The sequence below is a fragment of the Garra rufa genome, chromosome 7 (genome assembly GCF_049309525.1).
Source record: "Garra rufa chromosome 7, GarRuf1.0, whole genome shotgun sequence".
NCBI classification, from domain to species: Eukaryota; Metazoa; Chordata; class Actinopteri; order Cypriniformes; family Cyprinidae; genus Garra; species Garra rufa.
The window spans coordinates 1,932,906-1,960,531 of record NC_133367.1 but is presented as its reverse complement, the minus strand read 5'-3'; the positions used below and the strand labels follow the sequence as shown (position 1 = coordinate 1,960,531).

At 38.9% G+C, this 27,626-nt stretch overlaps 2 protein-coding genes across 2 annotated transcripts in view; one reads left to right on the top strand and one right to left on the bottom strand.

Moving 5' to 3' along the window:
• The window catches only part of LOC141338923 (myosin IXB), a 40,537-nt gene extending 25,516 nt beyond the window's left edge, over nt 1-15,021 (top strand). The window contains exons 3-32 of the mRNA XM_073844537.1: nt 703-898; nt 1,102-1,177; nt 2,567-2,680; nt 3,487-3,526; nt 4,586-4,702; nt 5,104-5,184; nt 5,343-5,453; nt 5,542-5,661; nt 5,760-5,909; nt 5,998-6,155; nt 6,271-7,320; nt 7,407-7,461; nt 7,832-7,957; nt 8,562-8,680; nt 9,273-9,379; nt 9,463-9,641; nt 9,743-9,850; nt 10,168-10,338; nt 10,423-10,464; nt 10,553-10,664; nt 10,747-10,820; nt 10,901-11,093; nt 11,209-11,337; nt 11,413-11,518; nt 11,607-11,738; nt 11,820-11,943; nt 12,159-12,206; nt 13,122-13,237; nt 13,323-13,450; nt 13,780-15,021. Coding sequence (XP_073700638.1) covers nt 703-898; nt 1,102-1,177; nt 2,567-2,680; nt 3,487-3,526; nt 4,586-4,702; nt 5,104-5,184; nt 5,343-5,453; nt 5,542-5,661; nt 5,760-5,909; nt 5,998-6,155; nt 6,271-7,320; nt 7,407-7,461; nt 7,832-7,957; nt 8,562-8,680; nt 9,273-9,379; nt 9,463-9,641; nt 9,743-9,850; nt 10,168-10,338; nt 10,423-10,464; nt 10,553-10,664; nt 10,747-10,820; nt 10,901-11,093; nt 11,209-11,337; nt 11,413-11,518; nt 11,607-11,738; nt 11,820-11,943; nt 12,159-12,206; nt 13,122-13,237; nt 13,323-13,450; nt 13,780-14,204 — 4,707 coding nt within the window. The 3' untranslated portion in view covers nt 14,205-15,021. The remainder of the gene's footprint in view (nt 1-702; nt 899-1,101; nt 1,178-2,566; nt 2,681-3,486; nt 3,527-4,585; nt 4,703-5,103; nt 5,185-5,342; nt 5,454-5,541; nt 5,662-5,759; nt 5,910-5,997; nt 6,156-6,270; nt 7,321-7,406; nt 7,462-7,831; nt 7,958-8,561; nt 8,681-9,272; nt 9,380-9,462; nt 9,642-9,742; nt 9,851-10,167; nt 10,339-10,422; nt 10,465-10,552; nt 10,665-10,746; nt 10,821-10,900; nt 11,094-11,208; nt 11,338-11,412; nt 11,519-11,606; nt 11,739-11,819; nt 11,944-12,158; nt 12,207-13,121; nt 13,238-13,322; nt 13,451-13,779) is intronic.
• A 2,969-nt stretch (nt 15,022-17,990) lies between these two features.
• LOC141338922 (programmed cell death 1 ligand 1) lies at nt 17,991-19,311 on the bottom strand. Its single transcript, XM_073844536.1, is given in 3 exon segments — nt 17,991-18,123; nt 18,629-18,959; nt 19,260-19,311. Coding segments are annotated over 3 exon segments (516 nt in total).
• Between the last annotated feature and the right edge of the window lie 8,315 nt (nt 19,312-27,626).

The window sequence follows — 27,626 nt, the reverse complement described above, 5'->3', positions numbered from 1 at the left end:
ATAGAAAAATTTGTAATAGTTTATAAAAAAAAAAAAAAATATATATATATATATATATATATATATATATATATATATATTATAATATATATATATATATATATATATATATATATATATATATATTTATTTATTTATTTATTTATTTATTTATTTATTATTATTATTATTATTATTATTATTATTTATTTATTTATTTATTTATTTTTTGCTGACTGAATTATGAAAATAGATTTTGTTAATATTTATAAACTGTGTTTAATGGCACAAGGAAAAATTAGTAATAGTATGTTCAAATATTTTCTTTTATTATTTATTTATTGTTTATGTATTTTGCCGACCAAATAATGAAAATAAATTTCAATAATATTTATAAACCTTTACTGGCACATAGAAAAATGTATTTGTTAAAATAATTATTCATAAGAATTATTCATTCATTAATTCATTCATTTTTGCTGACAGAATAATGCAAATAGATGTCTTTAATATTTATTAAATGCCCTATATTTTATTTTATTTATTTATTTTTATATAGATTTTTTTATATTTCTAAACTGCTTTTAATAGCACATAGCAAATTAGTAATGGTGCATTTTTAGAGTTTTTCAATATATTAGCATTTTATATTTAAAAACAAAAGATACTTGTTTTGTAGAACAACTTGCTGAGGCTAATATTCACTTTTTTGCATACAAACAGGACTTCCGTGAGAAGAACACAGATCACATGCGTCCGGACATCGTGGCACTCTTGCGGAGCAGCGACCGAGCCTACGTCCGCCAGCTGATCGGGATGGACCCCGTGGCGATGTTCCGATGGGGAATCCTCCGCGCCACCGTCCGTGCTTTAGCCGCCTTCAACGAGGCCGGCCGCCGCTGGGCAGCCAAGACTGCGGGTAACCCATGGCGCATTATGCAGATTTTCATGGTCTAAGAAGGTGTTATTTATAGCTTGCATGTGAGGTGACGCAAACACTCATATTTAGAAGGATTCAGAATGATTAGGCTTAAAAATAAGGTTGTTTGCGAAACGTTTTTGTGTTGGGGGCTCGACCGGGATGTTGAAATCAATGGTGTTTGTGTGTGTGTGGTAATACAGGTGTGGTCCGACCAAACTCCAGGGTTCCTCTAGGAGAGCTGCAAAGATCCAACGTGCCCATCGAGAGGATGTACCGGTAAGCTTTGGACTAGAAGAGAGAGAGAGAGAGAGAGAGAGAGAGAGAGAGAGAGAGAGGGAGAGGGAGGGAGGAAGTATTGAGAGGAACTTGATCTCTTCCTGTCCTTTCGTTGCCTTTGTGCGACAGGTGATCATGTGACCTTGCTCTCTCCACAAAGGCACATTGCAGGCCGATTCTCACAGTAATCCCATGCCTTAAGTCCCATTTATGCAAATACCAAATGCAACAGCATCTATAATGAAAACATCCAGGTTGTATTTCATCTCAAAATCTAAATAAAATAGGAATGTCAGTATGTGAATGTTTCATGTTCGGTATAATTGTGGTGAAATATAACCTGGAATGATTGGATTAATATATGTACTAGTTCCTGCAATGTCCCTGAGCTTTTCCACTGGTGTTTGTCAAGGGTTTCCCCTCTGTTACTGACCTGTGATCAGTTCCACTAAAGTTTAACGCGTATGGTCGATAAAGCTGGTCATAGATCAGCATCTGCTGGTGGCGTTCGCCCTCGAGTGACTGTGTGTGTGTGTGGTGTTTATCTTCTACAGCCATGCTCCTATGCTTGATTTCTCCTTTGATCATTCAGAGGAGCGCCCTCTAGAGGCTTTTGAGGACATCTTTGCTAGTTATGAGAGTAAGAAGTAAGTGGACTTGAGCAGAACATTGAGGTCAAACGGGGAGAGCTTGGCGGATTGGGAAGGCTGGGTTTCTGGTATTCTGAGCAAACTCAAATACCCGCATTCAGATCTCCACAGAATCCAGAAGCTAGCGCTATTCTCTCTTTATGTGATCAAAGGGCAAGCCGGAGTTTGAATTTAACTTTGTTTGTTCAAAGAAATCCGCAAACATGCACTCATAAATCCCAGTCGGTACCTTTTAAGGTTTATTACCTCTTAAGTACTCCCAAGTGGGAAGGAAACCATAAAGTGTCCTTTTAAGGAGTTTATTATGGTATTAACTTCCTGGTTTGTTGACGCGCTATTAGCAGTGCGTTGCCCAGCCCCCAGTGCCAATTCTACCTGTTTGACCTCCTGTTGTTCTGATCTGTGTGGTAAGTCAACCAGTGCATGAATCCAGGCCTTTGCTGAGTTGCGTTTTAACACCCCGTCAGGTCAAAACCAGAGTAACAACAGCATGGATTCACCACTGAAGCTTGAAGGAATAGTTCACCAAATTAAGGGCCTTTTTCGAATTTAACACACTTGCCTGCATTTGTTCATTGTACGTGATTCCTTTGTGTGGTGGAAGGTGTTTTCTTTCCTCAAAGTCGGTTAACTACATTGGTGTTGGGTTCCTGTACTTTCCCTGCCCTGTTCAACTCACTTCACTCCCTCTGTCTCCTCCCCGTCTCCTCCCCCTACCTTTTCACCCGGGCTAAATCAGGGAAATGCATGCCCAAATCATCACCTCCATTAAGGACTTGCAGTTGGATGGGGAAGATCCACGTAAGCTGCTGCAGTCCTGGGGTCGCCTGCGGTTCCCGCGCCACGTCCTCCAGTGAGTTTGACCTACTGACTCCCCTCTGGCTCGGAATGGATGGGTCTGGCTTGCTTGACCCGTCATGCCTTGACATTGGTTGGCATTGAAGCCAATGCTTGAGACCCTTTGCAAAGCCTAGTTCTGAAACCTCCCAAACTTTCCAAATATGCACCACAATTTATCAGCTCGCCTTTAACCCCAACCGCCCCTAACCCTGCACTAATAATATCCATCTAACCAGTATGCCAATTATTTTTAAATGGCTCCCTAGTGGTGTATGTTAGAGGAATGCAAAGTTTATGAGCTGGAAGCAGTGTGATCTTCGTTAGTGCGCAAGCTCGGAATGGTATCCACATGCTAACGTGCTGCATGAACTTATACGAGACCAACCCATTGAGTCTGTAATGTTTTATGAGCTGTGGAAAGCTTTGGAATCATTGCTTATGTAGACCACAGACATCGAATACACTTGAATTATAAACTTGTCCTCTAAAGTAGGAATGCCGTAGATTAGTTGTGTCAATAAAAATGTCCGTCATTCCTCTCTCCCATGATGTTCTTATCTCCCCCAAAACGATCTTCTCTGTTATGGTGTCTTTACATTAGATTTAACCTCAGAGAACACTGCAAATTCATGGATGTATGCCATTACACCATTGTGTGAACAAATCGTGTGCGTTCTTCTCCGTAAGATGCTTCTCAAGTGCGTAGGTTGCTTTACTCACGTCGCACAAGCCAACACATGACTCACTCTACTAACACGTCGGATCCCTTCGCTTCTAATCTCAACATCCATCAACTCTCCTCTTACTCCTTCCCCACAGGAAAAACAAGAACCCCAAGTGCAAGCAGCTCATTCCCAAGGTAAAGTTCTCATTTGCAATTGATGCCAACTATTGATCCAACTATTTGGCTTTCAAGATGCTTCAAGTGATTTTTGTTGGTTTAGTATCTGTATCACTATTTTGGGATTGGAAGTATCAGCTTGGTTACCTGAGTGATGTCAATATGATCAATCTAGATGAAGATGCATGTCAACCTTGATGTTACAAAAATATGGAGATGCAATCAGAAATTTTTACCGCAATTCGGAATACACAACTCGGAAAATAAAATACAGATACAACGACCACAGCTACTGAAAAACCTCACAGTTCGCAATGGATATAAGCGTAGGTTTAAACCAAGTGCTTCATGACAAGTTTACATCCTGCCAGGATGGCATCTAGCTTTTCTTGTCTCTGCCATTTGCAAGCTCTTTCAGTAGCTGTGGTCTACAAAAAGCCTCAAAGGCATCAGGGTTAAAGTGGAGATAACAAAAGCACTCTTCTTTTGTTGCCCTTCGACTGAAAATTGCAACCAAATTTTTATTTCCGAATTGCATATTCTGAGTTGTGTTGTGGTAAAAATAACAGGTAGCGCCCGTTGCTCAGTAAGTGCAACCATTTTGCATATTTCAGTAGGACACATCATTTACATTATATTAAGGCATACAAGTCTTGCAGACCAGCATAACAGCTTTATGCATTAATATAGAATTGCCACCTACAGCATGTAACCAGTAGAATATTGTTACTGTTAGGGTTAACCCTAAAAAGGGTTAGGGTTACTAGCAACGTTTTGTATGTGGAAATCCGAAAACATTCACTTACAGCACCTTTAACTTGCTAGCATTTGCAGCACAGCTGGTACATTTCCATCACCATTGGTGAAAGTGTAAAGTTTAGCCACGATTGTTTATGACTTTCCGTTACATGTGCGGCGCTGGGTAAATGTTTTGAAGACTCTACCGCTGTAGCTCTGGCTGGAATGAGATTTTCCATGCCGTCATGTATCCATGGCATTCATGTGGCAAAATAAAGTCTCTTTGTGTGAAAGATTGACTCTCTGTTTTTTTTTTTGTTTTTTTTTTTGTCTGGGCAGAACCTGTTGGACTCTCGTTCGCTGAAGTTTATAGTGGGCCTTCATGACCGCACCACCAAGTCTTTGCTTCATCTGCACAAGAAGAAACGTCCTCCCAGCATCAGTGCACAGTTTCAAGTAATAAGAACTGTATTAGATTAGCATGGCTCTTTGGGGCAGTTTTGTGGTCCTCACTATAAACTAATGCTCTGTTCCAGAACCTAGTGGAAGATAGCGTTGTAAGGCACTGTTTTTATGTTTAAAAAAAGAGTTAGCTTGGCAAAATACTAAAATTAAACTATTTTGCCATGTGGTCTTCATGAGTAAATCTATTTTTGTATCAGAATAGAAAACAGCTACCGTTATAAGCAGTAGACTAGGTTTTGGAACAGCTAAAATGCTGAGCATTAATATTTCAAATGTTAGCTCCAAAAAATGCAAAGACTATTATTTTCCAGTGGATCTAATAGGCTAAAGGCATCATTTGTGGTTTTCTTGTGGTCTTCCACTTAATATTATGGTCTTTCTCTATCTTGTAGACGTCTCTTAGTAAGCTTCTGGAAACGCTAGGAAAGGCGGAACCATTCTTCATCCGATGTCTCCGCTCCAATGCTGAGAAGGTGCAAATGAACCATCCTTGCTCACCCTATTCAAGTTGATCTTGATTTCAAGTCCATCAGTCAATTTCTTTTTTTATATACGTTCCTGGTCTTGTTTTGAACTGTTGATCTATGTGCAAAATCTTGATATGAGATTTTTTTTTCTTTGTGATGTTCAGAAGGAAATGTGTTTTGATGAGGCACTGATTGTGCAGCAGCTGCGGTACACCGGCATGTTGGAAACAGTGCGCATCAGACGGTCAGGTTATGGAGCCAAATACACCTTTCAGGTAACGCATATATTTGACCTAGTGATTGGAACAAATCCCAAATGTAAGAATTACACTAAGTGTGTATTGCTTCATTTTTTCATTACAGGAGTTTACTGAGCAGTTTCGTGTGTTGCTGCCAAAGAACTCTACGTCCTTTCAGGACATATCATCTCTATTGCACAGGCTTGGCTTTGACCACACTACCTACCAGATTGGGAAAACCAAGGTCAGTATTTTCCCCTTGGAACCCTAAAGGGTTTAATCAACAACTTTTCTAGTTTTGGACTTTTAACACTTATGTATTTTATTGTTCCTTGACTACAGGTGTATCTCAAAGAGCTTGAAAGGCAAAAGCTTCAGGACATCCTCCACAAGGATGTCATGCGCAAAATAATTTTCTTGCAGCACTGGTTTAGAGCTAAAATGCAGAGGATGGAGTTTATTAGAATGAGAGAGGCAGCCATTTTAATCCAGGTATATCAAAATTGTTTTTGTGTTTGGGCAGTTTTCTAGTGTTTAGGTAGTCTTTATGTGTCTGATGTTTGATTGACTTTGTCTGCAGCGTTCATGGCGCAGGTACCGCAAAGAAAAGTTCTACCAAGCTGCGGTTCTGATCCAGTCAGCATGGCGAGGTTCCAAACAGAGATCTGAATATCGAAAAACACAAGCATCTGTCACAAATATACAGGCACTTGCAAGAGGGCATTCAGCTCGCAAACGGTACAGACATCAGACAAATCAACATGAAATTGAAAGCAAATGTATTTACTTTCATAAAACACATTGTTGGTTTCATTGAGCATGATTTGGTAAGTTTTGGATTGGGTCTTGTTAGGTACTACTCCCTAAAGGAAGAAAGGAGGAAAAGAGAGGAAGAGGAAGCTCGGAGAAGAAAAGAGGAGGAGGAGGAAGCAGCTCGACGGGCCAAGGAAGCAGAAGAGGCTGCTAGGCAGGCTAAAGAAGCTGAGGAGGCAGCCAGACGAATCAGAGAGGAAGAAGAGGCAGCCAGGCATGCCAGAGAGGAAGAGGAAGCAGCTAGAAGACAGAAAGAGCAAGAGGAAAAGGCAGCTCGGCTCTTAGAGGCTGAGCGGCGGCCTACAGAGCAGCAGGAGAAGACACCACTGCAACAACCAACGGCACCAGGCAAGCAGTCTGATGATGTAGAGACACTAGTGCTGGAGCGCAATAAGGCTCCTGTGGATGCTGAGATTGAAAGTAAGACCAGGGCCCATGTTGATATTTCTGTCTCAAAAGACCAAAAACTTCCTGAGAAGGTTCCTCAGGTGGAGGCTGGTCCTCACCCCGAGGTTAAAGAACACCAGAAGCAAAAGGAAAATGGATCTTCTGCACATCCCAGAGAGGAAGGTACACAAGCTAAACCCACGTCTCCTGAAACTCCAACTGGACAAAGTCATAACAGAGCTCCTTCACTCTCTAAACTTCCAGCATCCAGAAGTCAGGAGAAACGGGAGCTTAGGAGACAACGCGGCCTAGAGCACAACCAGAGAGAAAGCGAGCGAGCAGCCTCAGCCGGAAAAGATGATACTTCCTTCAAGAGCAAAACTCTAGAGAGTCCAGGAAAAGCAGATGGCAAGTTGAAGGAGCGGTCCGACAGCAAAGAGTTGGATCAGTACACCTTTGTGGCTTGGAAAGTAGACAAGACAAAGAGGGATACCAAAGATATCCCACCTGAACCTGTTCGACCTTCCACTTTACCCTTGGATATCCCTACTTCCGGGCCTGGAAGAAATGGCTACACTGACCTGTCTATCGCTGCCAAAGAAGAGGCCAACAGGAAAAAAGAACCATCAAGAAGCAATACGCAGCCAGAAAACCTCATAGCGGGACCCCACAGTCTGGAAGACAGGAACATGAAATCTCTCCAGTATGGTTTCTTATCCTCTCCTTTTTGTATATCTTTAATCGACTCCTTATGTGAATCTGACAATATTTTCTATCTGGTTTTACCAGGAATCGTGGGATCTCTATGTCACTAGACAATGTGTCCAAAATAGGTTCACCACAGGTAACGATGACTTGATTTAACTGGTTGATGGTAAATCTAAAGAAATGCATTGATTTTTGTGTGTCTGGAAGTGTATGTTTGACCTACTAAATTCCACCACAAGATTCCAGTTGGCTTGCAACCAGACAATCTACTCTTCTCCTTACATTTGGTAAATTAGGATTTAACCAAGGGTGTCCAAACTCGGTCCTGGAGGGCCGTGTCCTGTGGACTTTAGCTCCAACTTACCTTAACACACCTGCTTGGAAGTTTCCTCCATGCCTGGTGAGACTTTGAGAGCTCTGCAGGACACTGCCCTCCAGAATTGAGTTTGGAGACAATTTAAACAATCGCTTGAGTTTAAGTGATCATGCTTCTCTGCCTGATTCAGGGCAAAACTCGTCAAAGACGCAGGCCACGGCTCGCCCTTGCACGTGTATGTGTGCCCATTAAAAGTGTTGAAATGGAGGATGCAGAGTACTGGACTTTTCCTTTGCCCCCCATGAGTCCATTCGAGGTGGTAAATTGCTGCCTAAAATTAGATGGTGTCCTGGTATTTGTGGTGTGGGGGCTGCTGGTGGATTAACCGCTTGGAATCCTGCAAGGGATTGAAGATATCTTTAACATGTGCTAATTAAAAAGAAATTATACTGATGCAGAGTGAAGGACCTTCAGACAATTGCAAAATTTCCAATTCTGTGCTGTACTGACCTATTATCATGTTAACACAGTAGAGCTTGCCCTGATTGGCTAAACCTATACTATAATGTGAATTCTGATGGCTCAGTTGTCTTAAAACTGGACTTGTAGAATAGCAAACTGAAACTCAATAAGCAATGGCAGAGGATTTCAGACGCTTGTTTGTTTATTCTGTCTTTCCATCCTTTTTTGATTCTTTTTCATATAAATAATCATTGTACTTTTTAAATACTCGGTTTAGGATCAATAGAGGGAGGTACTAACCCACTTCAGCTTCCTTTAAGGTGTTATCTACACAGGAAAAAAGGAACTTTTTCCTCATTATCCCATTGTTAACTGATCAGCAGAAACAGTTGTTACTGTACACTACACTGTGCTGCATGAAACTAAGACATTTGCTTTGTTAATCAATTTTGGTGTAGACACAGTCCAGTACTGAGGTTGGTCCTGATAGAGCGAAGGCCAACACATTGAAGGAAAAAGTTCATGACACCCACAGCCTGCAAGATGTATCACCTGTCCATCCGTCAACCCCAGAGAGGTACTGTCCTACCTACCAGTATTACCAGTTTAACTACCTTCTGGTGTTGTCAAGCCGTTGCTTAGCCTAGACACAACACGTTGTAGAAGAGAGCAGGTTATTCTAACATCATCTAATGCATCATATAAAATGCATTTTGTTTTGACTTGTGCATAGCTAGAAATTTGCGTAGAATAAGTTTTGGGCCTTTGCCTTATCTATCTTTCTCAAAAATAAAGGTTTTTTTGACTCATCCAACACTTTGAACCCATATAGTCTTATCTGTAGTAGACTGATCACACAGGAAATCTGACTCATTGAGTCTCATGGGAAAATGCGGCCCCTGGCTTACATCAGCAGTGCCTACTCATATGTCTGACTCCTGGCGTAGGTTACAGACTCCCTTATATAGATGCAAAGCATCATCTTTGAGAGAATTCCTGAGATTAGAGATTCCAGAAATTCCATAATCTGTGCGGAGGTGTGCAATCTCCATGTGTTTTGATAGTGAAGTCCCTTGCCTAGCATGCTGTGCTTCTGTTCTGCTTGGATATTAATAATAAGATTTAAAGCTACAACTAACTTTAAGGAATGGTGCTTTTTTGTTTAACAGGACAACAGGGTTTTTCAGAAAGATCCTGAAGAAGCGTCCACATAAAGAAGCTCAGACCCCAGAAGATGGAGACATGAGCCTAGCTTGCTTTATGGATCAAAAAGAAGGTACATAATGCAAAGACAACATGTGATTCATTTAGATCAACATACTTTTCCTCCATTCATTGTATTTTTGTTGTTGTTTATAGCCACATCTTCATCACGCTCACACAATTCAAAGCCTACTGCGAGTCGACCCGCTCGGACGCCCAGCATCATGATCAGTCACTCAACAACACGGGCCTTAGAGCTGTGTAACCCCTCGCTGAACCGCGTGATCACCAATGCGAATGAGTTACGCCACCTCGATGAGTTTCTTGGCAATCAGGTCTGAAGAATGTGTAGAACTTTGAAGAGTGCTTATAATATATACAATATCTGACAAGCTTTGCGTTCCCTCAGACTTATACTTTCTCTTACGTGGTGTAGGTGAATGATTTGCGTTCACGGGGAAAGCAGCTTTCAGGAACAGAGCACATCTTCATTACGGCCACTATGCAGTTCAGAGAAAATATCAAGGGGATGTACTCATTCTCTGTGAGTAGAACTAATACAACACTCCAAGCACTACAGTATAGACCAGGGGTCTCCAAACGATCCTAGAGGATCCTAGAGGGCTGTTGTCCTGAAGAGTTTAGCTCCAACCCAAAATAAACACATTGGAAACCAACAAACTAAATTCTTACTAGGCATGCTAGATACTTCCAGGCAGGTGTGTTGAGGCTAAACTAAACTCTGCAGGACACTGGCCCTCCAGGACCGAGTTTGAAGAGGTCTGGTAGATCAAGTTGTGTTATGGGCATTAAAAGAAACCTCTAGTTCATGTTATTTGTTTCTTCTTCACTCACCTACAGAAACCACAAATTGGGTATAAGGCTTTGATGAATAGCTACCACAAAAAAGTAATCGGTCTAGCTGGAGAAAAGCAGAAAGGTGAGGTACCACTGGTGGTCAATCTCTTCCAGTCAGTTCTGGATGGCTTCATCAGAGCGGAGATCAAGAAAGAAGAGGCCGAACCAGCCAAGGTGAAAGTTCATGCATGGCTTGTTACCCTCTAGACTTAAGTGCATGTAATCCTTTTGACTTACCTTGGGTAAAATCTGTTTCAGCCACCCAAAGGTCGTAAGATGAGAAGAAAGAAGGATAAGAGCGTAAGTATCTCTGTTCAACAGTCCATCCTGTCATTTAGACTCTGTCTTGTGAATTTTAAAGAAATGCAAACATTTTGTCTGGATTTAGTTGGAGAATCCATTGGACCATGTGTTTATACACTACCAAGTCAACATCATGCAGTCGTGTGATCAGTGCACCTCCTACATCTGGGGTATGGAGAAGGCCTACATGTGTAGTTGTGAGTATCCCCTAATACATCTTCTATGGATTTGCCTTCATTGAGGCTAAGAACATGGTATGATGATTCATTTTTGTTTCAGACTGCAAAATGGTTTGCCATAAGAAGTGCATTTGTAAAATTGCCATAGACTGCTCTACTTTCTGCTCTAAGAAGGTAAGAATCCAATCTTCTAAGCATTCTGCAGAAGTAGTCATTTCAAAATATCCATTGATCTTTGTGTCCTGTGGGTCTAGTGTGATGATGAGCCTGGATCACAACACTTTGGTGTGCGCGTTTGCCACCTGGTAAACAACAAGACCCCTGTTCCAATTGTCCTGGAGATAATGCTAGAACATGTGGAAATGAATGGCCTATACACAGAGGGCATTTACAGGAAGTCCGGCTCAGCCAATCGCATGAAGGAGCTACACCAGCTGTTGGAAGCAGGTGAGCCTTCATGGCTATTACCAGAACTCATTGGCCCATTGGGAAGACCTCTCTGTAGTCTCACTTTTTGTAGTTTATCTTGCTAACCTTGTTTAATGACTGCATGTTTGTGTAGGCCCAGAGAATGTTTGTCTTGAGGATTACCCCATCCATGCCGTCACTGGCCTGGTCAAACAGTGGCTAAGGGAGTTGCCCGAACCTCTCATGACTTTCACGCACTACAACGACTTTCTCCGTGCCATAGGTTGGTGTCCACAATGCCTTTTTTTGTCCTTTTGGTGGCCCTTAAACATGCTATAACTTTTGTTGTCTTTGACAGAACTTCCTGAGAAGCAAGAGCAATTGCAAGCCGTTTACAAAGTTTTGGAACAGCTTCCAACAGCCAACTTTAATACCTTGGAGAGACTTGTTTTCCATCTTGTCAGGTACAGATGAGTTCATGCAGTCCTTAACAAATGCTGTTAGTGCAAAACCACATAGCCATCAGGCATTAACAAACTGGTTTTGTTTCAGGGTTGCAAAGGAGGAGAAAAGCAATCGAATGACACCAAACTCTTTGGCCATTGTTTTTGCCCCCTGCATTCTCCGTTGTCCGGACAGTGCCGACCCGCTGATGAGCATGAAGGACGTTGCTAAAACCACTACGTAAGTTCGAGAGTGTTGTTAAGAAGAATGTGGTGTTTTAAAGTGAATGAATTCTCAAGACTGGAACTTCCTTTTCATCAGTTGTGTGGAGATGCTTCTTAACGAACAAATCCGGAGATACAATGAGAAAATGGACGAGATCGAGCAGCTGGAATATGCTGAGGCACTGGCCGTCAATCAGCTTAAGCTAAAAAGACAAAACACGGTACATTTGTCCTACCTTGACTTACCTGTTGTTTAGCAGAATGCATTTCTGTATCATTTTTGAAAGTGGTTTGTTTCCAGATGCCTGTTAAAAATGTCAATTTTTTTCCCCCCTGAACAATCACTTTTCCCAACAGTCCGCAACAATCCACAAGGCACCTACAGAGAGTAACTTTCGCAACACTGTTTTTGCTTCTCATTTTTATGTCTCTTTAGTGCTGGCATTTACCTCTCAGATTTATCACTCCTTACAAAGAAGTGGCGGTACGTATGTCGCTGTGGTGTTGTGAACCCCAGTAGTTTGGCATGTTCATGCATCCGGTGTGCATGCAGTGTACAAGTCATGCCTCACTAATACTAACTCAGCCCACTGCATGTATTAGTGTTATTTTAGAAATGTAGACATTTGCACCTGTAGACAAGAGGGTGTTGGGTGGATGTCGTAGATGTGTGCTGGTTTTGGGTGGTCATTGCAATGAATGGCATGAATTTCAAAGCTGCACAAGTAAATTGCTAAATATTAAACAATTCTGTAATTTTTTTGTTTATTTCTATAAATATGCAAAAATGTAAGCAGTCAGGTTTGACTGTTGATCTTGGTTTTTGATTGCTACAAATCTTTGAAATTCATGCCATGGAAACTTACAGACTTTGATTGTACTTATTTCCACACTGAAACATAACACACATTGAAGTGGTTGAAATTATTTCCCTGTAGACCTTTCTCTTCCTCCAGACTTGACTCACCTTTGAAACGTCTCTAGCACCCATCATTTTTACTCCACAAGGGATTGTTGCACCACACTTGAAGAATAACAACTTCCCCCTCTTTACTTCACAGACTAACCACATGGGGGCAGACTTGATTCAAATAAAAATGTTAATACAGCAGTGCAAAGGTCTACAACCCTGCCCCTGGGGACTCTCTGTCCTGCAGAGTTCAGCTCCAACTCTAATCAAACACGCCTACTAAGACCTTGATTAGCTGGTCCAGGTGTTTAATTGCGGTTGGTGCTAACCTCTTCAGGACAGTGTCCCTCCAGGACAGAGTTTGGACACCCCTACTGTGATGCCTTCACTGTCTTTCTGTGCTTCCATTTTTGGTGGCAACAAGAGAAAAAGCATGAATCTGTCGACCTCATTATCTCGAGTTGAAGTTGGTATCTGTTTGGACTCTAGGTTCGGGAGAAGCCAGCTACCGATCTTTGTGTTGTACCTGAGAACGAGCCTCTGGATTCAGACACAGAAGCTGAGCGAAGCTTGGTGGAACGTATCAAATCCATCAAGCAGGAAAAGTATGTAGATGTAAAAGAAATCTCACAAGTAATCACAGGACCACATTGCATGACTCTTGAATGCTTTTTTTGCTTTGTGTTCCAGAGAGGACCTTGCCTGCAGGCTACCAGAACTAGATCAGCCTGGTTCTGACCAGGAGAACCTTGACTCGGAGGCGTCAGTCAGCTCTGAGAGCCTGTTGGATGACCGAGCGGTCTGTTCGGACACGGAAGGTCAGTATTAAGGTACAGACTCCCTTTGTTTCGGACCAGTCCTTTGTTTTTCCTCTGCAGTAGTCACCCATGTGTGGGTCCTGTCCTTGTTATCTGTGGCGCAGGTTTGGACGAGATGCTCCTGGCGCATTTAAAGAGGGTGGCGGTGCCATCCGCTCTGTAGCAGGTTGTGAACCTCATCTAACCCAAGTGTTTATGTGCATGGTTGTGGTGATGGAATAAGGCACTGCATGCTGTCTTTGTTTTTTGACTGTTGGTGGCATGTCTTGGGTTCTGCTTTGGGCTTTCTTTTGCTTCGGGGGTTGATTGGTTCTGTCTCCCTATTGTAGGACAAGCAATCGTAGTGCCAAGATTATCCAAACCAGCTTCCCTTCCTAAGTCTTTCACCCTGGCCCAAGGAGGCAGCACACGGGCTGACGGCCCCTTTCTTCCTTCACTGTCTTCTCCCAGGCTTCAGCTCCAGCGTCGCCACCCTATCATCCCCAAAACGGTCAAGCTTCCCCCAGGAGTCTTGTGCCACCCAGCTGTACAGTCCCTCCCTCCCCGCAAAGCCCAATCCCTCACCCTCGTCCAGCGGCGTGAGCAACCCGGCCGCCGCAAAGATAGCATCCAGTCCCTCTACATCGCAGCTGGAACAGAGCTTCTCTTCCCATCCTCACCTACAACCTCAGACACCTCCAGCGAACAGGAGCTCCAGACCTCCTCCCGACGTTTCTCGGACCCGGACATTGCTTTCGTAAAGGACAAGGCTTGAGTTGCAAAGATGCCTGCTCTCGAAAGAACAATTCGATTGGTTGTCGTCATTTGTGCTGACTGCTTGCCACGGTCACAGCGACTGATAAAAAGAATTCTCTCACCTAGCACTTTTCCATACTAATAATATATTGGATTTTTAAAAAGACTTTTTTTAAGACTCAGATTTGTGCTGCATAAAGGCATTGATACACGTCAATGCTTGATTCTTAATTTTTTTGTTTTTACTTTTTTTTAGCATCAACAGTCTTGCACCTTTTGTGTCTTTAACGAACAGGAAAAAAACTAATTCAACCATGAGGAGCGATACCTTGATGTTTTGTGGACAGGTTTGAGCTAAGGCTTCATTCATCTTAATTTGACTTTTTTAAGCTGTAGATCCTCCTTTAATTTCTTGATGGACAAGTTTTGACTAGAGGGGGAAGGATACAGCACTAGCCACTTTCCTCTTGGACCAGAATGCCATAACAGAATGCAATTTTCCAGAATATCTCAGAATTTTTTTTTTTTTTTTTTTCATTCTGCTAAACAATATGACACTTTGGATCTGTCTGGATGTCTATTCAGAATAGCTTTGTGTAGGACTAAATACAGTTAGTGGCCAAGCCATTGTGTTTAATACTAAAGTATGCTGTTGAATGTTGAAAAAGTATGGAACGAATGCTGGCTGGATGTCTGTGATGTAAATTATGTTTTGCATCATGAGGACCGTATGTGCCTACTAGTACCGCATTTTTGAGTCCTCAGTGACGTTTTTGCATTTAATGGAGAAATGAAACTAATTATTTTCCTACAATACAGTTTGTACTGGCCGCAAACCCGTGTGCCTTTTGTTTCTTACCCATAATTCTTTGCAGCTTCCATTTTGCACCGGAGGTACTGCCGACTGTCTACTCATGCTCTTCCTGTAATACATGCTCCTAAATATCACCTTTAAATGAATGGTGTTTTATTAAAAAATAAGAATGTTTTTAGTTGACATTTTAATACATTATTTAGTGGATAGTGTGGAAAAGATGATACAAAAAGTACAAACAAACAATACAAAAAGTAGTGCTTCTCCAGCCTGAATGGTGCCATATTCGTCACGATCTGTGATAAATATAGTGATGAATAGTTTAGATTGCGCTGTGCTTCACAGACAATAAGAACATCCAGAAATGTCTGTTCAGATAAAATGCAGAATGAATCCAGATAAAGGAATAAGGAGGTGCAAAATCCTTTCCAGCCTTGCTTCTGTACCATGGTTACTTGAAGTGCTTTCTTGAAGTACTGCGTATTTGATTAATGGTCGTTCTGTTAAAGCAAAATAAGTAAACTATTAGTTAATATGTGTTGACCAAAATATGTGCATGAACATGTTTGAATATTTAGAACTACTCTGATTAGATTACAAGCACACAGAAACTCAAAATGCATGACATTAAGAGTTATTACAACACACCTTTGACCACCAGTTGCGTGCTGTGATCAATTCCTAAAGCTGGGACAAAACAGAGATACGTTCCTCCATCAGAGAGCTGAAGATCGGTGAGTCTAAGAAAGACGTGTTGCTTAAGCTCCTCATGTAAAACGTCTGCTCTGTTCTTGTATGCTGGGTCCTGTTCCTTTATTGAAACTTTTCCATGGATAATATCGAATACGTTCCTAGTGTCGTTGTGTCTCCAGTGGACTGTCTGTTGTTTCTCGTCAAGTACAACACGTCTGTGACTGCACTTCAAGGTGATAGAGCCTCCTTCAATGCCTTCAACAACCTGATGCAGAGAGGCTAGAATACACGACTTTAAGTTATTTTATTTACTTAGAGTTATTAGAGTTGCTTAAACTTTGACTATTAACTAGTACAGTGGGGTCCAAAGGTTTGAGATTTATGGTTTCACACTTGATGGGATTATTTATGAAATTAATCAAAATATCAATAGTAAAAAATAGTAAATGAGTGCCATTAATCATGTGACCTTGTTCAGAGCTTTTAGCTTTAACTAAAACTGTTTTGCTGATAGGTTTTAATGGAAAAAATATAATCATAAAAATGCAATGTAAAATAATGTTCACTATTAGACTCCTTTCTTACCTGTATCTATTAACAGTGTCAGAACATAGATGAAACAGCATCTGTAAACCATAAGGAAACATTTATCTGGAAAGTGATGAACAAAAACGTAATACTAACTCTATCCTGTCAACATGCGGCAAAACACTTCAAGCTCAGATATTTTCAAATAATGCTCCAACGGTAAACTTTGAATGATTGGTCGACTCGGATCACGTGATTAAGCCTTACAGGAAAGTAATGGGAGTTACCAGATCGACGGGCAAGCTTTATAGACCAATCAAATTGATGACCCGGGACATTTAACTTTTTATGCACGATATTCAATAGAAGTGTGTCTTGTTTGCAATTTCATTCAAACGTCTCGCGCTATGCCCTGTTTTCAGTATTATTTTTTCTTAAACCACATCTGCCCCTGAATGGTGCCACTAGACGTTACTTCATTTACAATCTGAGAATCATTCTACCACATTGCGATTCAAACATATCTGACCCTGGACCACAAAACCAGTCTTAAGTATCAGGGGTATGTTTGTGGCAATAGCCGAAAATACATCGTATGGGTCAGATATTTATTTTTTCTTTTATGCCAAAAATCGATGTTCCATTAAGATATTCTAAATATATCAAAACTTAATGTTTGATTAGTAGTGTGCCTTGCTATAAACTTCATTTGGACAAATTTAAAGGCGATTTTCTCAATATTTCGATTTTTTTTTTTTTTTTTTTTTTGCCACCCTCAGATAGTTGTTTTTGGCCAATTATTGCCATATCCCAACAAACCATAGGCTACATCAACGGATTTATGTCTAAATTTCATTTTCAAAAAATGTAGCCTATCCATATGACTGGTTTTGTGGTCCAGGGTCACATATTGTCTAAATAACACATGCTACAATAACTCTGTCACAAGCCTGAAAAACCCTACCAAATCTCACATTTATTTTAAAATGAACAACGAGTGACCAGTTAAAATTGAGAAAGCCTTACCTTCGGTACATGTTGTAGCCTACTCTGTGTGATGGTTAGTTACTGTCAGACTCAGCATGATCGCGTTTATATACAAGCACGAGCGAATTTTAAATAAAGCCGCAGTGTCTGCAAAGTGAAAGTATCCGCCTCTTAGGGCAGAGTCTACACATCCCAACTAAATCAAAAGCATGGCACATGCGTCGAAAACACCAAATCTGTTTTATAATAAACTGTTTGCATTAAATAACAACTCCGAATGTGACACCATCGTCACAGATGTGTTTACAGGTCGATTTGCTTGGCCATATTCTAAGTTCACCGCTTCTTAAGTTATAAATGTCCAAAAGACAAGCGAACGCATTTTTTAATACTCTGAAAGCATTTCCCGTCGCCCGTTAGATATGGACAATAGGTCAGATCCTCAAATGAATAATTATAATAAAAAATCCTTCATTTGAATAGCCTTCATGCAAATAGTGTTTTACTAAAAGAGTAAATGATAAAAAAATATCAATATTTGTATCATTTCAACGCAATATTTAATTGCAGTGTGTTAGTGTGAAAATATTAGTAGTGCAGTATGGAATACAAGTAGCCTATAAAAGAACACAACTGAAAAGATATTTTTAAAAAGTAAATAACCACAGATTATAGTCAGGTTTTGACTGTAATTTAAGAGTTAAAGTGCATTTGGCATCAGCTAGAATTTGTATATCAGCTGCAGATCCAGTTTCAGTCTGTGCTTCACTGACAAGACAAGAGTCAAAAAGTCCTGTTCAAATAAAGTGCAATCAATCCAGATGAAGGAATTAGAAAGTGCAGAGTCCATCCCAGTCTTGCCTCTGTACCATGGCTTCTTATTTCAGCACTTGTGCATTAAAAAAAAAAAATCTTTCTTTTAAGAAACCCACAAACAATTAGGAGTAACAGCAAACTGTACACTTATAAGACTATTTATTATGCTTTGAATAAAAATATGACCAAAAGTACCAAGGAGTTATAACACACCTTTGACCAGCAGTTGTGTACTGTGATGAATTCTCAAAGCTCAATGCACTATTCAGTGCAGAACATAGAATACAAGTATTCAAGAACACAGCTGAAACAGATTTTTTTAATAGTAAACAACCATAAATAATATCTACATATCAGGCCTGTTCCAATAAAGTACAATCAATCCAGATAGAGGAATTAGGTACAGAGTCCTTCCCAGTCTTGCCTCTGGACCATGGCTTCTTATTTCAGCAGTTGTGCATGTTATGAACGTTATTTCTGTTAAGGCAAACCCACACAAAATTAGTAAAATCAAACTGTAAACTTATGCATTATGTTATGCGTTGACCAAAATAAATGCAACATCACATACACAAACTTAAACTGATGACTAAAAGAAGAGTTACACACCTTTGACCAGCAGTTGTGTGCTCTGATCAATTCCCAAATCTGGGACAAAACAGAGGTACGTTCCTCCATCAGAGAGCTGAAGATCAGAGAGTCTGAGAAAGACATGGCCCTTCTTAAGCTCCTCGCGTAAAACTTCTGCTCTGTTCTTATACGCTGGATCTTGTTCCTTTATAGAAACGTTTCCATTGATTATATCGTATACGTTCCTGCTGTCGTTGTGTCTCCAGTGAACTGTCAGTTGTTTTTCTTCAAGTTCAATACTTCTGTCACTGCACTTCAAGATGACAGAGCTTCCTTCTAAGCTTTCAACTACCTGATGCAGATAGACTAGAAAACATGATTTTTACATAGTTACATAACTTCATTAACTTTGAATGATTACAGTGGTTTGTTAATATAGATCGACATCATTACACCATTTCTAAATCTATGAAAACGAGTAGCTACCGTTGATCATGTGATCAGTCATCGAAGATGCTCAGTTTGGTGTTTCTATACATTTGAACTAAAACCTTTGCTGATAGTTTTTAATGGATAAAGATTTAATAAAGCACCCATTCCAATGTAAAACAATTTTCACTAGTGGTCTCAAACCTTTGGACAACACAGTCTTTGGTCTATTCTTACCTGCATCTATTAACAGTATCAACACACAGATGAAACCGCATCTGTAAACCATAAAGAAAAAAATATGCAGGGGGAAAACAAGGACAAGGGTTATTATAAAACATCAGTTACTAAATTACAACTAACAACGTAATTTACTTTTATTGTGTGTATATCTTACTCTCTCCAAACTGATGCTCTGCTTGGCTGGGTAGCTGATCAATGATTGTGTAATTTGTAGGGAAAATGTGCTTTCTATTCTCTATGTCACTTTTCAAAAGTCGTTAAAAAGTGTGCCATCTTATTTAAATAATATCTGACAGCTCTAGTTCAATCTAATGAACGCCTCGGGACGCGAGACTTTCTAAGCACATCTTGTTCTATATGCGTCTTGGTTGCAGTTTTATTAATGCACAGTCTTCATAATTTTTTTTTATCTGCCCGTGAACGGTGCAACTAGACAGAATTTCGTTTAAAAATGTTAGGCACAAAAATCAGGATCATTCTACCACATTGCGACTTAGGAGAGCGCGGGGCGCAACCTAACACTTTTTGAATTTCTCCGTTTGTATAAACCCACGTGGGGCTCACAGTATATTAATTTACACTTGTCTAATACAAACATCGCTTGGTTTCAGAATTAAAGTGTGTACGTTTTTTGTCTGTTACCCTAAAAGGATGTGAAATGTGACAACATGCCCCGTAGGTGGGGTACATTGTAACGACCAAATTACATCTTAATGTGTTATCTGATCTAATGACAATAAATATTGGGCTACACGACAAACTAAAATATTTAGTCAATAAAATAATATCATTAACATTTTCAAATAAAACAATGGCGTTTTTTAATGAAAAGATAATCTAAAATTTGGAGTTTAACAATGAACACATATCGCAGCATGCTTGGGACGATCCTAATCGCAACACGGCTATATAGTAGTTTAAAACAATGTGGAAAAATGGATTAAACACATTCAGACATTTAGATACACCCCCCGCTCTCCACACACAGAATACGAGACACATGACGAGCCAAAATGCTTTACATTTCATGAAATAATAATTTCTGAACATTAAACATCGATTGTCAGTCTTTATTCACCTGTTTCTTGTAGTTTCTCATTAAAATTCATAAACGTGAATAGTGTACATTACATCGCTAATGTCAGAGAATAGTTTAATACAGCGGGGCACATTGTCTGTCCAGCACTGGAATTTAAAACTGGATAATGTCTTTTGCCGGTTTACGAAGCATTAACAAACTATCTCAACTGATAAATAGCAGATCAGAGATTAAAATAATAGCACATTTGTCTCATTTTAAATGAATAGGCCTACTAATATACCGATATGAAAACTTGACTTACCGGTAAGCCAGAAATGTACTTTTTTTCTATAGTAAAAAAAAAATCTCAGCCATATCTTCAAAAAAGTAGAATGTACAATATAGCTACTAACGTAATGCTAGCACGTGGAAATATGTAAACCACGTGTATTACAACTAACCCCGTTAGTTTGTGACATGACACAAACCGAAAAAAAACCCCACAACAAACATCTACGAGCAGCTATATTGTACATTGTAGCCTATACAAATCTCAACAACGTGCAGTTTAAATAGAGAAAGAATTACCGTCGGTAAATGTTGTCAGATTCAACCGGAACATATCTCGGTTGGGAAACACGTGTACATTTTAAATAAGCCGGCATGTCCGCAAAAGAGAAAGACTCGCATGTCACCGCTTCTTATAGATCCCCGATGTACCCTACAGCCAATCACATAAATTGATGATGCGATATTCAGTTGAGCACCATTTATATTTCTTTTTTGTTGTCTTTCTAATTCCCACCTTTTAAAACAAAACAAACAAACACTCATTCACTTCGCTATACATTTAAAAAAAAAAATTGTTTGTTTTTGTTGGTGTCATACAAGCTTTTCAAAACTAAGAAACAACAAGCTGATCATTTTCTTCATGTGGTAATATTAATTTTCCCCATTATTTTTTATTCATATTTTTTAGTTGCTAATATCAATGCATGATATGTAAAGTTCAAATAATTTTTAAATGACAGCACATATTTAAACATACAAAGAACAAAACATACTTTTCAATAAAAAATTATTTACAATTATTTAGAGAGAGAGAGAGAGAGAGATTATAGTCTGGATTTGACTGTAATTTAAGAGTTAAAGTGCAATTGGCATCAGATAGAGTTTGTATATCAGTGCAGTCTGGTTCAGTCTGTGCTTCACTGACAAGACAAGAGTCAAAAAGTCTTGTTCAAATGAAGTGCAATCAGTCCAGATGAAGGAATTAGAAAGTGCAGAGTCCATCCCAGTCTTGCCTCTGTACCATGGCTTCTTATTTCAGCACTTGTGCATTTTTTAAATGATTTTTCTGTTGAGGCAAACCCACAAACAATTAGGAGTAGAAGCGAACTGTACACTTATAAAACTATTTATGATTCTTTGACTAAACTAATGCCCAAAAGTACCAATTTAGGAGTTATTACACACCTTTGACCAGCAGTTGTGTACTGTGATGAATTCCCAAAGCTGGGACAAAACAGAGGTACGTTCCTTCATCAGAGAGCTGAAGATCAGTGAGTCTAAGAAAGACATGGCCCTTCTTAAGCTCATAACGTAAAACTTCTGCTCTGTTCTTGTATGTTGGGTCTTGTTTCTCTATAGAAACATTTCCTCGAATAATATCATAAACATTCCTAGTGTCGTTGTGTCTCCAGTGGACTGTCAGTTGATTTTCTTCAAGTTCAATAATTCTGTGGCTGCACTTCACGATGACAGTACTTCCTTCAGTGCCTTCAAGTACGTGATGCAGAGAGGCTAGAAAACACAACTTTTCTTAGAGTTACATAAATATAATATATATAATATAATCATGTTAATGGAGTCATACAGGCAGTTTAAGATGTTGTTTAGAACATGACAGATCATGCTGGAGTGCTATTGCAAATTCAGCAAAAGAAAATGACATTCTCGGTCACATGTTATTTAGCTTTAAAAAAACTGTTTTGCTGACAGGTTTTAATGGGAAAATGTAATCATCAAAATGCAATGTAATAAAATGTCACTAGTTGTCTCAATTCGTTTAAACCCCAGTTTACAAACTGTGCTTTGTTCTTACCTGCATCTATCAACACTGTCAGAACACAGATGAAACAGCATCTGTAAGCCATGAGGAAAAATTAAACTGGGAAACTATTAACAAAAACGTAACGCTATTCAGTCAGCATGCAGCATTTCGAAATAATAAAAAAAAAACGAAAAAAAAAAAAAAAAAAAAACTTGAATGTAATTGGTCGACTCTGAAAACCTGACCTAACTGACAGCTCCATAGCAACTCATCTTTAAACTTTGTAGAGCCTAAAGGTGCCACTTGCCATATACTTATATAAATGATAATTAATGACCCCGGATGTGAAACTATGCACGACACTCCCCAGCAAGCAAAAGCCGTCATTTCACCGTCTCGGTTAACTATAGACCCGATATAGTCCAATTTGTAACCCCCTTCTAGCCCAAATAACCTTGAATTTGAAAAAATGTAATTTTTTGGGCAAAATAACTCGCGAGATGTATGCTATTCTATCATGTAAGCAAAGTCAACAGCGTTTACAAGGGGTTTGGTTTCATTTCTTTGACATGCTCAATGCATAGCATTGTTAATTATGCCAAAAATAATGCATTTTAAATGTTTTAAAAGTTTACTTGCATTTTACTAAAATTTTTACTGTCTTTCATTTTATAAATACATATGCAATTACAATTCCCAACCGCTAGATGGCAATTGTGGTCCTACTGAGACATGACTACTGTGGCAACGCGAGACTTGAAAGTCAATAGAGATCGCTGCTGCAAGATCTCGCGATAATCATTTCCACTGTTTTGAATTTTGTTTTTTCACGAGAGAGCACCAAGTTTACCTGCTGGAGAGCAACGGGCGAACAACAAACGATAAAGGATATTGGTCCTGTAAGTATCTGTGTTTTCATTTTGACATGTGTTCATGGGTTATAGTATTTATCATGTGTAGGAACTGTGTAGGGGTGGGAATCTTCAGGCACTTCACGATCCGATCCGATTCCGATTCTGGGAGTCACGATCCGATTCCAAAACGATTCTTGATCTACATTTTTTCCCCAATTAATTCTTCTGCTGTGCAAATACAACTTTACAATTTTAAAAACATGTAAAATTGCAGTTTCTATGCTTTTTGTTTATAGTTGGAATCTCTGTAAAAGTAGGTGTGTCAATCTTCACCAGTTTCAAGATTCAAGTTAATTACTGTATTCATTAACAACTAAATATCACGATGAACACATTCTCAGATTTCAATAGTACTGCACATGGCTACATTTTCATATTTGTTTTATATCAAATTTAATTTGGGCCAACTTTATTTTATTGTTTAAATTATGTAAGCAAGGTACTTTTTAAAACAAATACTTATTTAAAATAAGTTTTCTTCAGGTATCCGAAAGTTTACAGACAATAGTTTTTCTTTTTTCCTCAGCATTACTGCCATTTTATTATTACTGATGAGATCATAGAAAGGCAGCTTTAACAGGCTGCATTCAAACTAATGCACAGCAGTGGCAGAGGTGACACTTTTATTTACCAGGTATGCTGAGTGCTAAAACCACCAGTAATACCAAAAATAATAATATCTTTACATTATTTAGACACCAATAAAATCAGAGACGAAATCACATTTTAATATTTCCTCTTTTTCCGGTTTATTATTATTTCTAAAAATATATATACATTTTATATAGGCTATTTTTTTCTGTGGACTTTAAACTTTTGAATTGTTGAGAAATTATGAAAATATACATATTATATATAATATACAAAAATACAATACATTTTTGGCAATCAGGATCTGGCAGCAACAGCGCGTTTTTCCGCTTGGGTGAGCGCTTCTTGGACAGCTTACCCCGCGAATGAAATCACGCGCATGACAGCGAAACAGAATGCGCATCAATTCTGAGGAGTCAATGAAGTTACGGAGAATCTGCTTGCCCAGAAGATTCAAATAAGGGATTCATTTATAAGCATGTTTATATTATTTATATAACACGTGAACGCATTCTCTCTGACAGCCTGAGTATGCAGGGCATTAGCAGCTTACTGTATATGGACGGAACGCCAATGATGCACAGATCTATTTCAATATATCAGATGTTTTGTCCTGCTCTGAAAACATAACTGACTGTATGTACAGTTTCGTTTGAAACTATTCCAAAATGCAAGTGCATTTAACCGCATCCGCAATCGAGCTTTAGGACGAACAAACACAAAGCGCACGTGAGTCTGTCAGTGCAACAGTTTCTTGCATTCCAGACGGCAGAAATGAACGCATATCTAAAGTAAAACACGACGGATGGAAGCACACTGTCAAGCATTATGCGCACGTGTCTCACAGTGCAAATTCTGTGCGCTGTAGCCAGCCGCGTCTCTAGCGCGCACACGTGCCATATGCAGAAAAAAAAAACAAGCTCAGAATCGATTCTGAAATATTAGGAATCGATTCAGAATCGTTGAAGAGAGAATCGCGATGAGTGATCCGTGACTAGGCATCACGGTTTGGCATGCATGTGATCAGAGGATTAACTGCAAAATTTAATAGATAATAGAGGGAAAGTTTATCATTTGTATGTGTTTACAAACTCAAGCGCAAGAAGAGGCAAAAGTGAACACAACACACTCAGAAGACTTGGACAAACTGAAGAGGAGTTTCAACATCTGGAAGAGCGCCTGGAAAATGAGGAAATCCGGGCAGCAATGGTAAAAAAAACAACCCTCTCCATAACAACATATCCTTACTAATGCTCTCATCTTTGACAAAGTCAATCATTTATTTGAACTTTTATATTGAATTTATGTCTGAGCTAATTGAATAGAATCTCTTTGTCATTGTACAAGCACAATAAGATTTAGTTTGAAACATCCAAATTGATACAAATGATAAAAAATGGCAATATAAAATACTAAATTCTAAAATGTTTGCGGCAGTATTAAAATAATGCAAAAGGCTCAGCTGCAATGCGGCATTAAAACCAAAGACTGTTAAAAATATGGACGTAGTATCCGTGACGTCACCCGTAGGATTCTGAAGCGCTATTTTGAAGCCTATAGTGGGCGGGAGTCGGCCGTCGCCATCTTGGAATCGCGTCACCGCGCGTCACTCCCGGATAATCAAAAATGGGCAAAAAGGCGGGACGTGGGTGGAGCTTGTTGCTGAAACCACGCCCGTCTAGCAGCTGCAATCCCCCTGTCACTCAAGTGACCACGCCCTTAATTATGCAGAACTTTAAGGCTTAATATAACTTAAACGGATGAGTTATAAAAAAATTCACCCCCCTCACAGTTGACATGTAGGGCAAAACTAGCTATATAGACCAAAACCATTTTTTGAACCAGGCTGTAAACATACTTTTTTCTGCTGTAAAGTTGAGCATTTTAACATGGGGAGTCAATGGGACTGACTCCCTTCTGCAGCGAGTCTCTAGCGGCCAGTCGATGAATTGCAGTTATGTCACTTCCGTGTTGGTTTCAATTGAGAGAGCGGGAGGTTGCTCCTTGATTAAAACCTAATTAAATGCTACAATCATAAAACAATGTAATAAATATGGTAGGGGTTAACTTATTATGCCATATACAATTGAGGTTAATGTGTGTGCGTTTTAGTTACAGCAGCTGTGTTGTTATGAAAATGGTTGTGCCAGACAATTTTGGACATTTGTACACTGACGTATTATTTCCCTTAAGTTCATTGATGGTTGTTTTGTTAAAATAAGTAAACCAATAAATGGGTGGTTCTTTTTTTCTTTTCTTTTTACGTTGTCATTTATGTGTGATGTTTTAATGTTAAGTGTGGCAACATGCTTGTTTTGCAATAGATTTATTTCTTTTAGTTACTAAAAAACATCTTTCATCACTTTTATATTTTTATTTCATTGTTTTTGTCATAATATTTATATTTAAGTGTATTATTTATAATATTTTATTCTGCATTAAAAATATCATTTTGTATTGTCTTAAAATTGTTTACTAATATTTTTGTTAATAAAAACTGTATATTTAATTTGTTTGGATGGATTGCCATTTTGTTGTCTATTAGATATATGTAGGCATTTATCAGCTCTCTATTTGATGACTAGTCTATTTTTGGGCTATGGTTAGATGTCTATTAAATTGTCACTGACAGCCCACATTTTGCCTTGTTTTAGCCTAGTCGCCAGGGCTGTTTTTGAACGGCTAAAAGATGTCTTTTAAACGCAAAATTGCTTGCTGGATCGGGTGTGGGTCTTGTTTGGTGTTTCATTCAACCGTTTCGCATAATGCACATATTCATTCATTTTTAAACCACATCTGTCCGAGAATTGTGTATCTACGTATTTAAAATGTCCATGTGAAAAAGGAGTTTATTGCCGGTGTTATTGCGTTTACATGTCGCGCGAAATCACGGTAAGAGGCAAAAACCTACCTGTATCGACACTATGACCTCTCCGTAATAAGAAAACTCGTTACTGCGTTTACATAACCATGTGATTTTTCGGCTTATTAAGCATAAACGGTTTATGAACGTGCATGTAAACGCGCTCAATGCGTTTACGTTGCGTTGAGCTGAAATAAGCCGATTTTTTTTTCTCACAGCATGTGAAAATATATGTTAAGAGGATTGGTAATGTTCATTTTACGCATGATTGCATGATAGCAGTGTTCAAATAATTTTAATGGACAGTTCAATCTGACTGCAGTTCAGCTTTGAACATATAAGACAAACACATAAAAAAAAAAAAAAAATATATATATATATATATATATATATATATATATATATATATATATATATATGCCTATATATTAGAGAGGCTAAAAAACACGAGTTATTTTATTTACTTAGAGTTAGTTATTAGAGTTACTTTAACTTTATTGACTATTAACTAGTACAGTAGGGTCCAAAAGTTTGAGATTCATAGTTTAACACTTGATGGGATTATTTATGGAATTAATCAAATAATCTAAAGTAAAAAATAGTAAATGCGTGCCATTAATCGTGTGACCTTGTTCAGAGCTTTTAGCTTTAACTAAAACTGTTTTGCTGATAGGTTTTAATGGAAAAAATATAATCATAAAAATGCAATGTAAAATAATTTTCACTATAGACTCTGTTCTTACATGTATCTATTAACAGTGTCAGAACATAGATGAAACAGCATCTGTAAACCATAAGGAAACATTTATCTGGAAAGTGATTAACAAAAACGTAATACTAACTCTATCCTGTCAACATGCAGCAAAACACTTCAAGCTCAGATATTTTCAAATAATGTTCCAGCGGTAAACTTTGAATG